Raw genomic sequence first — 11,796 nt, forward strand, 5'->3', positions numbered from 1 at the left:
ACTTCCACATAGACTTCATCTTACTTTGCTCATGCTTTTGCCAGCATTGAATTGTTTTGCTTTATCTTCGTTTTTTGTTCTCTCCAGGTGTTTCACTGTGTGCATTTTGAGTGCCCAGCACAAAACAGTACCCACAAGGATGAGAGTAGTAAGGAAGTAGCAACAACAGAAGTGGGGACTGGTGGACAGTAGCTTGTTTCTTGCCCTGTTGGAGCTGCAAGCACCTGGTTCCCTGCATTCCCTTCATGGATCCACCTCGCATTCTCATGTTCACCAACCATAAAGGAGGTTGAAAGGGAGCTTTTGCTGCCCCACTGACATTCTGTGAAATTATTCAGAACCTTCTTGTGCTGGCACCTTTTCTTTCTTTGTGAATGAAGGGGACCATGTCTGAAAGCTGGAAGTATTGAAATGGAAAAGGCTTTTTCCCAAGGACATGAAGAGACTCTTTCACTCTCCTCGATTTGTTCAAATCAGGCTGGTCTCCAAGGGGGGAGAAAATAGTTCTTCAATTTTCATCAAGTACCCCATTAACACCCTACCTCTCTAATCTAACCAAGGCAAGGAAAACAGAAGGAAAAAAAGGCAGAGCTACGGTGGAAATCTAAAATTACTCAAGCAGAATGGAAAGCATATGAAATAAGTATTTGTTCCCCAGAGGCTTTTATTAGCAAAAAAAAAATGTTTATGGAATACATCAGTCCAGAATATATGTTATTTTTTAAAGTGGTTCTTCACCCATATTCCTTTGTAACTAGTAATTTGTTTCAAAATCGTTTTGATTCTGTATTCCACTTTGTTTCTTATTTTTGGCTATAGCAAATGCTGTACAGTAGATTAAGGAAGTATCAGACGTTTACCTGCTGAGATGCAAATTCTCTCATTCATCAGTGGGATGACAAGAAAAGCATTCATCATATCAACAAACTAATTAATGTATCTATATTAATCTTGACCTTAGTTGACTTTTCAAAGTACAAAATTGTCATTTCCTACATTCAAAAGGAACTTCCTAAATCAAACATCCATCTTGAAGAAAATAGTACTTTTTCACTCCTGAAGATGATTATTTAAATTTTTCCTGCCTAAGACAACTTGCAACAGAACATCAAAAATGTTTGGTTTAGAAAAGTGGAACTCCACCTGGTCACTTACAGGCAGTTGTTCAAATATCAAAAGAAGAATTTGCAGATAAATTACATTTTTCCAAGAAGAGTTTCTTTCCAGTCTGGAGCTAAAAATTCAAAGGCTGTGTATGCATTCACATTTCTCATGATCTTCATGAAATGTGATGCTTTTGCCTGTATTGTAAAAGATCTGGTTCTTACTTTACAGTCACAGAATTCGTTATCCATCCATATCTGTCTGGATTACATTGCCTGCAACTTTGCTTATTCTGTTTTCACACTGATGATGATGTAATCTCTTACTCTCCAGATCTGCATGACTTTTAGGAAGAACTCCATGTTGGTCTTTCAGTATGGGATAAAGAGATTTTGTATGAAGACAAATGCTGATGTAATTGGCAAAATTGATTAGGATGGTTGTTCCTCCACACAAAGTATATTATATTGGAAATGTCAGCTAACCAGTTTTATGAACTTGGAATTTCCTGTGGTGATAAATAACCTTGTCAGAAGAAAACAAAGCTAGTGCAGGATAAATATGGTTTTCCTTTACATAACCATAGTGATAAAATGAGCTATATCAACAGAGCAAATTGTATGTTAATTTATCACACTACTTAATTTGAAATAATTTCCCTGTTGGATACTAGTTGTGCTAAACCCAAGAAGAAATATAATCAGTGGTAGCAATGAATCAGAGGATATTTCAAATAAGAAAAGCATCCCTTTTCTTTCAAATAAAATTGATTAGGCTTTATCAATAATATTATTTTTCATTGCCAAATTACAATTTAGTTCTGACATTTGCATACAGTTCCCTTCCTTCCTACTGCTGTGTTCTGACTTGTGAATGTCTGTTGGTGGAGATGGATGCCCACTGTGCTGTATAGAGTTTGTAATTCATGTGCCACAGCTGCCTTAGACAGTCTGGAGTACTGAGGCAGGATACTGCTTGTGCCAGGCACCTCCCAGTCTGCAGGGCTGGTTACCTCATGGCTTAACAGCCTCTGGAGCATGAAAGAATTGAGACCAGCTACTGAGGATACCACTCTCTTGTTTATGTATAAGTCCAAACTGTTGGAATTTTTTTCCCTTTAAATATCAAAGCAGAAGACTTTTCCAGTTGCAATTCATGCTGGAACTACTGAGATGCCTGAAGCATTTCTTGCTTTTCATAGATAAGTCCTTGCATGGCAGTGGTGGCATTTCTTTGCAGTTGCATCAAACAATTCTGCTTTTCTCAAATTGTGGATAAGCAAAGGGCATAACCTCTTAGCTGTTAGCTTTTAGTAGCCACCATTGTAGAGAATGTTAAAAAAAACCTAAAATCAAAAAAGGTTCTGCCATCTGTTCTGAGTCTAGGCTGTCACAGAAAGAATGGTATTTTTCCGTTTGTAATCCTTGACATGCAGTTAATTTTTATGATACAAATAAGCCTTGTAGACTATAACCTACAGAACATTTTTTGATCTTGTCCTGTAACTCACTATGGAACAGAAATGTCTCTTTATTTCCCATGACATTCATTCTCTGCCAAGAATCTGGATGAACATATCCTGGTATCTGATATTCCCAAAGCGAAAACTCTGAGGTCCTATAGACCCTTCAGTTTCCCACCCCCATAAATCAATAAAAAGAAAAAAAACAAGTTTGAATTGTCCCTTCATGCAGGTGAATAGCAATTTTTAGTATTAGACTTCTTCTCTGTGACAATGGCCTTTCTCAGAGTCTTTATTTAGTGTTGCTCTGAGAACCTGTCATCAAGGTGAGCCCACTGAGCTCCCAGGCTTTTAAGGCAAGCCCTGCTGCAAGCCCTTCACACTTTCAACCTTTACCCTCTTTATTTAAAGAAATAAAGTTTACAGAGAGCTGAACTATGCTGGGTCTTCTAATATTGCCCACCAACAAACACCCCTAAAACCTGTACTGCCTAGAAGAGGTCTCTTGTCTTAAACATTGTGGCAGCAATGTATTAGTAGTGATAAAGGAAGATACAACACACAACTGATTTGTGGTTTTGTGTGAATGTTCTCATTCTTTCTAATTACTGTCTGTGTTTATGGACGCCCAGTTTCAGATATATTTGCTGTATATTCCTCTGAAGTTTTTTTTTCCTTTTTTATCTTTTCCTTCCAGTGAAAGTAAGTTGTGCTGTTAACAGCTTAGTATTAGGGTTTATCAGAGTGATGAAATACTGTAATTATTCAGAACTGTGTAATCAGTCATATTGTATTTACAACAGGGTTAGAGCAGAACTGACCAGGTACTCATTGCTTTCTTATCAGAAACTACAAAATAGACCTGTTGTTAGAGTTCTGCGTAATGGAAATAACTGAACTGACACTATGGCATCATTGCTTCTATTTGGTACTTCAGGATCTTTAAATTCCCCAGGCCTCCTTTTCTCAGTTTTACTTCCATAGGTTGAATTGAGGCTTAGACTTAACTCCTGTGGAGCTCAACAAAGGTCTTACTAAAATCTTTTTATTTAGTTAACTTTTTCCAAAAGAAGATAAAAGGGTTTTTATTCACAGAATGCAAGGGAAAATAATTATCTGAGAAAATTAATTTTTGAAGTGAGCAAACATTGTGCAGCTTACCATTTTTCAAGATGCTTTTCAAGCCATTTCCAATCAGCTTTAAAACAAGTTCAAATGGCTGTTAAATGGAATTACAATGACAGAAGTTAACCCAAGTCTAATTTAAAAGACAGTACAGAGGAGAAATCATTAATTTTGTTAGAGTAAGAACTCTTCTTCATTGCAGTTTCCTTCTTTCAGAGCTCCATTTTTTTCTTTTCTCCATGAAAATCAGTTTTTCTTATTTATTATGACAACTCATGTAAAAGCTCAGTGCTTTCTCAGCATTGCTGAAAAATTCAGTTTAATGCATCTTCATCTTTACTAATGACAACTTTAGAGAATTTTCAGTTGAGTACCTGACTTGATGAGAGTTGGTTTCCATGAAAGAAAAGAAAAGAAGTCTGTAATTGTTTCAGTCTAATTAAATTTTCAGTACAAAAATTAGAAGACAAAGTTAATGCTATTCTTGTCTGATTGTTGTGTCATCGTAGTTCTGGTTATAAAGTGATGCCCACTCAGAGACACTTAATAAGGGATTAGAACTTAGATTTGATTTCACATGCTTTAGATTGCATTTCTCTATGAAGATATTAATTGGCTTATATTTTGACAGGGGTTAGTGTACTGTCAAATAAACAAGTGAATGTGTTGGTAATTTTGTTGTTGTGGCTAGAGTAGTAAGCAGATGATTAGAGCCTGTAAGAGTTAATGTATCCAAGAGTAAACGTTTAGGCTTGTGCCTCATTATATCAGTTTCCAGAGGACTAAACCATGCTTCAAAAATAATTGTAGATCCCAGAGGATGCTTGAGGCCTGGTTTCCATCCCCATCTCTCAGTTAATGGTTCTATTTAGGTTAGAATTGTTAGCTCTCTCTGAACTGGTTATTGTTGTTGTTGTCAGTTGTACTACTTAACTCATATATATATATATATACATATATATATATATGTAGAAGCTCCACAAAGCTCTGTTCAGGATACAGAGGTAAAGGTCCGGGGTCAAGTTTTAGGAGTGCCTAAATATTCACACACACACACACACATATATATATGCATTAAATTGAGGTGGTAGCTAATTTAGTTTGAATTTAGAACAGGTTCTAAAGCTCCAAAATGAAAAAAAAAGAAAGATAAAAAAAATCTGTCCAGGCAGGTGCGAAATGCTGCTGTTGTGGTATGGCAGGATGCTGGTTGCTTTAAAGGTGCAAATGACTAAAAAAGGTACAGCGAGCCAGTCCAAAGCTTTTGTCCAGTTGTTAAATATTGGCACCTTGGCTGTAGTGAGGTGTAGACAATATAAAGCAAGTTAAGTGCTCATCTCAAAGATGGATGCAGTTCAAAGAACACAGATATTCCTCCTAGCTACCTTGTCTGCCGTGGCTTGCAGTGTTTACAGAGTGAACCTTCATATGACTTTCGTTACCTGCTCAAAAAAACCCTGCGGTCTTTTTGGCCCTTCCCAAGCTTTCATTGCAAAGCTTTGGCTGAGGTAATGACAAAGTCCTACTCACATTCCATGGTGGAATCTGGGTCTGTGTTTAAACGCTTACAAGAAAAGTTTTAAAATCACTCTGCAAACTTTTTTAAGATAAAGCCCAAATTAAAAAGTGCAGCATAGTATGAGGAAACTACAGTTATCTGTCATATGCCAATGTACTGACTTTCTGTGCAACCACATACCAGTTTTATCACACTGCATGTGTTTGATTACTATGGTATGTCCAAATGGTGGGAGTGAAGAATGATCTTTGTACACCCATGGCATTACACATTTTCACACAGCCAGTCATTAGAGAAGTACATCTCACACTGTTCTTTGCAGCCTCATACAATAATACAGCTCAGTGTTCTGAAAAAATGGTACTTGATCTCTAACATGAACGTAATGGAATTGAAGTTCAGATTACTAAAAATTTGAATGAGTGGTGGCATCACCCTGCACAGGTGTAAACATGCCTCTCCAGTGCCTCCTACTACTTTAGGCCCTGGGCTATCACTGCACTATTGGTAAAATGAACTTTTACTCATCCTTTTTGTACTTATCATCTTGGCACATGTATTCTCTGTGTGGCTGCTCAGTTAAAACAATTGTTTACAGAATTATCATCTGACTCCTGAAAACTGGCAGATATACATCAGTAACTTCAGTCAATTATATTAAGTAGTCTGAGAAATTTACAAAATTAATCTATATGGTCTTTTACACCAAATCTGTGTCCAAAAGGTACCAGCTGAGTCCTGAAATATCAAGTGAGTTGGACAGTATTACTGCTCAGATGAGCGTTTGATATGCTGTGTAGTCCAAGTGAATAGTAGTTATCACAGCTGCTTTCTGGAGAGGAATCAGGGAATCAGAGAATGACGGGGTTGGAAGGGACCTCAAAGATCATTGAGTTCTCACCTCCCTGCCATGACAGAGACACATTTCACTAGACCAGGTTGCTCAGAGCCCCATCCAAGCTGGTCTTGAACGCTTCCAGGGATGGGCATCCACAACATCTCTGGGCAACCTGTTCCAGTGCCTCACCACCCTTACAGTAAAGAATTTCTTCCTAATACCTCATCTGAGCCTACTCTCTGTCAGTTTGAAGCCATTCCCCCTTGTCCTGCCACTACATGTTGTTGTAAAATGTCCCTCTCCATTTCTTGTAGGCTCCCTTTAAGTACTGGAAGGCCACAGTCAGGTCATCCCAAAGCCTTCCCTTTTGCAGGCTGAACAACCTCGATTCCGCCTTTCCTTCATTCATGTAATTTTTGGTCTCTGTCACCTGTCTGTTGTCACTGTACTCCTGAGCTATAGTCACTAGGTGGTGAGACTTGTGCTTAATACCTAGAATCCAATAAATGTGTTTAACCACAGATGTTAAGAAATTTTTGTCTTTACACAAAACTATTAGCTTGTGCTTTTGAAACATGGTCAGGCCATACAGAATTGGCTTTTGGGCATCCTCTGTAGCCGTCTGTTGGGTTTTTGAGTTACCTTCAGTTGCTAAAAGATGGTAAGATTCCTCACAGGAATTTCTCATAGAGATTTGTCATGCTGAGAAATGGCTTTTGAAGCAAACATGGCAGGTTCACTGCTGGAGAAAAGAGGCAGGTTTCTTTTGTTTCTACATGCCAGGATCCTGTTTGGGTTATTCTCTAAGTTTGGTTTTGCTATTTTTAATAAAAAGGGTGTCAGTGTTGTGGGATTTGGATCTGTTTCAGGAATCATGTCACTTATTCATTTTGAGAGGTAAATACATAAATGAATGTTTTTATGCAATAATACAAAGCTCATGAGGCTTGGATGATTAGAATAGAAATACCACTTAAAGCAGGAGCTGGAGTTGGAAGGAGAGGTTTGGGGGAAAGACTGGTATGGAGTTACATGGTTGCATCTGTGCATTTATAGCGATGGAAATATATGTGTTATGCAAGTTGAAGTGACTATTTGCAAAGATGTGTTTCTGTATGGGCTTTTTTTTGTTAAATTACGGAATTCTGTTAAGGAATCTATCACTCATCTGAATATGAGTGCTAAAAGAGAACATAGGAAGTGAAACTTTAGTAGTTTTTTATGGAAAGAGCAACACAAAGATACAGTTCTTATGGCCTGAGCTAGTTCTGTTTGTCTCCTATCTTCCCAGCTCTTACTTTTTCCTGCATGCTTTCCCCAACTTGCTTGTTCCTCCTTCTCCTCTCTATGCAGCATCATATCACTGTTGCTGGGGTGTTCCCTGTAACTTTCCTCTGTATTGTGATGTATTAAGGAATTATAAAAAATTATTTATTTTTACCTCTTTGTCATACACTGAGTAAAATATCATTGTCCCCTTTCATTCACATCAGACTCTAGAGGCAACTACCACTAGCCTGTCAAGTCCTAGTGAGCAACATTTGAATTTGGCTGTCTATGGATGTGTGAAATACTAGTCCTTTTGCACCTTGTACTTCCATGATCTGTTTGCAACCTGTTACCCTTAAGGGGAAAATCAGTAAGAAGTTTACTGTTGACTTAGGAAGTAGGTCAGGTTTTATGCTGGCTTATGTAACTTAAGTTTAAATATAAATTAAAATATTTCCTTCTCACCATGATACAGCAGATACGTGCTCAATTTGCTAGTTGGGCATTGTCCAAGGCATTAATTGTATGTGAGTGTTCTTTTCTAAGTAAACTGCATCATCAAGAGTGAATCTTGAAAGAATTCATAACTTTTCTGTGTCCCTCTGTGAAGGTATTTCAGCTGTCCAGGGATCCAAACACCCCACTGAGCACATGGACTCATTTTGGGAAGTACAGTGTTACTTCACAGTTTGGACCCCATGTCTGTTAACCTTGTCCAGTCTCTTGTAAAGTGTTCTTTCCTTTTTGCTTTGCTCAGTTTCACTATTGTCTCTGATTTTCTTTTTTAAGTGAATGTTAATGTTCAGAGCCAGGCTAAACAGAAGTTTATGTTTTAGTGAACTTTTTCACTCATTCTCTGTTAGCAGCTCCTCTTTCTTGACAGACGGTAATTTAAATCCCTTTTACACTATGTTAACCTCCCCTTCTCTGTAGCAATTATAATGGTATCTCGAAATTTTTGTGCATTAAATCCCTTTCCTTCTTTCTTATAGAGTGGTTCTAAACTACCTCAGACTTTGTTGTGAACAGGTACGAGTTTCAGCTACAGTTTTTAGACTTTATCATAGTCTTTGAATGTTCTTTAAGTGCATGTGTGTGTAGCAAAATCAGCCTGCCAGACCCTGATTTCATTTTCAGGAATACTGTCCCAGGTGAGACATGTAATTGGGATAAATTCCCAGCCACACCTGTTCAGACTCTCGCTGATACCTCTTTCAAGAAAAGCTTTTCAGGAGTGCAGCTTCTGGCACGGGAAGTGCTTCAACTTTCTCTTTGAAGGGACATGATGCTCCTGCACTGGACAGCTTCCACCTCTCCATTATTGTGACAAGGTCAGAAAACGGCATCATCAGGCCTCCATTCCTGGCTGCAGGATCTGTGCTATTGCACTGGACTGTGCTTATCCTATGAGAATAAACCCCACGTGGTGTGTTCTGATGACCTTGCTGACATTTTACTGTCATTTTATACTCCAGCAAATATGCATTACCAACCCATCGGGCTAGTTAAGGTTTCAGGTAAAATGGTGGTTTCAGATTGTGCTGCAGTGATCCAGTTGATAACTTTGGGAATTGTCTGGTTTTGTAAGTTATCCATTGAACAACCCAGCAAACCTTGTTAGTACTGATTTCCTTTTCACCAGCAGACATGCACATCATCAAACAAGCATTTTGTAACATGGAATTTTCAATGAGCATCCAGAAAAAGAAGCATCCCAATTATTTCTTAGTAGCAATGTGTGTATTTGTAAGGAAAGTTTTAGAATTATTAAACTGCTGTAAGCTATTTTGTGCATGCGCTGGCTTTGTATTAACAGTTTGTATTAACAGCTGATAAGCAGAGGGCTGTGGCAAACAAGGAAGGCTGGCTGTGGATTTTACAGTTTCAAAGAGCAGCGGAGTGCCAGAGTGGATGCAGGACCAGACAATGCTCAAAGCAAATCATAAAGTGAAACTGTTGTGCTTTGTATTTATTTCTTTGGGGATTCTTCTTCAAAGTATTTAACTTCACAGGAAAATATAGAGTATATTTAAAATAGTAATAACTAGAAGTACACCTTTTCAAGAATGAGAGAGGTGTGATTTGAAAAATAAAGTGATCTTTTGTGCTTAACTGCTTGTCTGTAGTTTTATTATCATAATGTTAGAACCTGTCTGATGCTGCTCATATATATATGCATGTGTGAATAGAAAACTCTGGGCAGAACTGTATTGATTTCTCATCACAGCAAGGAAGTCAATAACCTCATGATTGATACATTAACTCATAATGGCACAGTCTTAATATCAACAGAGGAAATGCTGGTGATTTTCATAGTGATTTTCAGTCCAGTGGGCATCCATGAAGCTACTGCAAATGTTTGGACCAACAGCTGCTGGGTGTTGCTACCAGGATGTGCTGCTACACTCTCTGGATGAAGTGTATGAATGAGGATTTCACTTAATTTCACAAAAATGTGGGCAAATATTGTGAGACTTGGGATTCTGTTTTCAAAAAAAAAAAAAAAGCTTAATTTTTTTCAGAGGTTTGTAGCTGATAAACCCCTTGATTTCCATCAGACTACCGTGAAAGGTGGGAGTGATGAGTGTTTGATTCATGAATATTAGACCTTTATCTTCCTGGCTTTTCAGCCTCACTTATTAAACAGAATTTCTGTAAGCCTTGCCTGGATTTCAGAACTTCATGCCCTAAAGCAGTGACTGTTCTCCAGTAACAATGCTACAGTCCTCTATCATATCATCTTTTAAACATTTGTAACTGTGTCATGCTATTTCCTTCATAAAAGTACATAACCTTTGTTACCTAGAAAGTAGAGAGGTCAAACTCAAAAAAAGATGATACTAAGTTGTAAGATCAAGCTGAGGTACCACAGCAAACCATACAATGCCATAATGTCATTAAATCAAATTTCTTTTGTGTCTTGATTAGTCATACAGTAGTAAATATGGCTGACAGTTATTATTAGATTTTGAGAATAAAAATGAGCTTTTTAAGTGTCAGATCCTCCTGTTCATTTTAAAAAGCAGATGTGTAGATTCTGAAGCACAAGCTTCAGAATGCCATAAATTGTGACACGTGGAAATACTGAGGTAAAAAGCCTTACTTTAGAAATGATGTGTGCATAATAGGGTACAGGCTGAAAGTAAGCCAGAAAGTGGTATAATCCAGGCAGTGAGAAGAAGCTCACACTGGAGCCATCTGCATTCCCATGCCATGTGTTTCAAAGTTAAAAAGAGAGTCAATGATTTTTGCTGTCTTCACAAATCAGAGGCCTCTTGAGGCCTTTGGGAAATTTTCATTGCAGCCCTCAGCAACATTTTGATTGTGTTCAAGATAATGCCGTTTGTACTGAGTGCTGGATCTATTAGACTAGAATAAAAAACACAGTAAAGCTAGAGAGGAGGAAAAAGTTGGATGAGAACAAAACTAAGAATAAAGATTCTTTCTCCTTGCTCTGTTAGGGGTCCAGTTTATCTTTGTGCTTAGGCTTGAGCAGGGAGGGCTCATGAAGGGAGTGCAGACTGAAGTGGAAATACAGCTGCCTTTCCAAGCAGTAGTGGAGTGCAGTCAGCACTGTCACTGCTACAGCCTGAGGATTTATTTCAAAGTTGTTTCTAATTGTAAGTGATGGGCTTGCTTGTTAACGAGCAGTGGCATTGAAGCTTAAAACACCATGACACATCATTTGAGTATGAGCTGGAAAGACCAGATACAGATCAAATCACAATCATTTTATCTTTACAGTACAAAGCAAAATGCACATAAACAGGACATTTTTGTTGCTTATTCATTTTGTATTTTACCCTCTATTAACTGCTGCTTAAATATCCTTGTAGGCTGTGTTAATTAAATTAAACATCCTGGAAAGTGGGCAATGGTTGCCTTATAGCTCAAGGCAAAAAAGAAACAATCATATAAAATCTTATTTGAGTCCCTGTATTTCCGTGCTTTGCCATTCTCTTCTCTTTTTCTCATCCAATAATGTGCTGACCTTCTGCAGTTGGAAAAGTGTGTGGGTTTTGCCTTAAAAGCAAGAAATGAGGTATAGAGATAAAAGCATATATCCCATTTAATAGGAGTAGAGGCATCACAAAAATACCCCTTGTTGCAGCTGAGTCATTGGGAAGTGCCTGGTCTATGCAGTGCCAACTTTAGTCCTGTTTATAGATGACTGTTCTTTGTTGTCTGCTTCTTAAGGTGGTAAACATGAACTTAGAGGTTGATGTTTAAATTGCTAATTATTTTTCCTTGAAGACTGCATGTCTCGGGGAGAAACTGAAATATTCACAAATCTTCACCCCCCTCAGCAACAAACTGTCTGATTGCACAGGAACCCTTCTGGCTTGCAGAGAGGGCCAGGGCTGATTGTTGTGGATGTGTTCATGGAAACACATCTGTAGCTCTGTTTGATCAAACACCTCCCTGTGTTGTTTGGATGTGAATGTTCACAGCATGTGTATAAGGGAGATCGTGGTATTC

General features: G+C 38.0%; 1 protein-coding gene across 1 annotated transcript in view; it reads left to right on the forward strand.

Annotated features, from left to right (window-relative positions):
• The window catches only part of BTBD9 (BTB domain containing 9), a 117,036-nt gene extending 107,607 nt beyond the window's left edge, over window positions 1-9,429 (forward strand). Inside the window, exon 12 of the mRNA XM_042022937.1 lies at window positions 88-9,429. Within this exon, the coding sequence (XP_041878871.1) occupies window positions 88-192 (105 nt within the window). The 3' untranslated portion in view covers window positions 193-9,429. The remainder of the gene's footprint in view (window positions 1-87) is intronic.
• The last annotated feature ends 2,367 nt before the right edge of the window (window positions 9,430-11,796 follow it).

Source organism: Corvus kubaryi, unplaced genomic scaffold (assembly GCF_017639235.1).
Source record: "Corvus kubaryi isolate FWS band 111438036 unplaced genomic scaffold, C.kubaryi_AGA036_p1.0 37232, whole genome shotgun sequence".
In the NCBI taxonomy this organism is placed as follows: domain Eukaryota; kingdom Metazoa; phylum Chordata; class Aves; order Passeriformes; family Corvidae; genus Corvus; species Corvus kubaryi.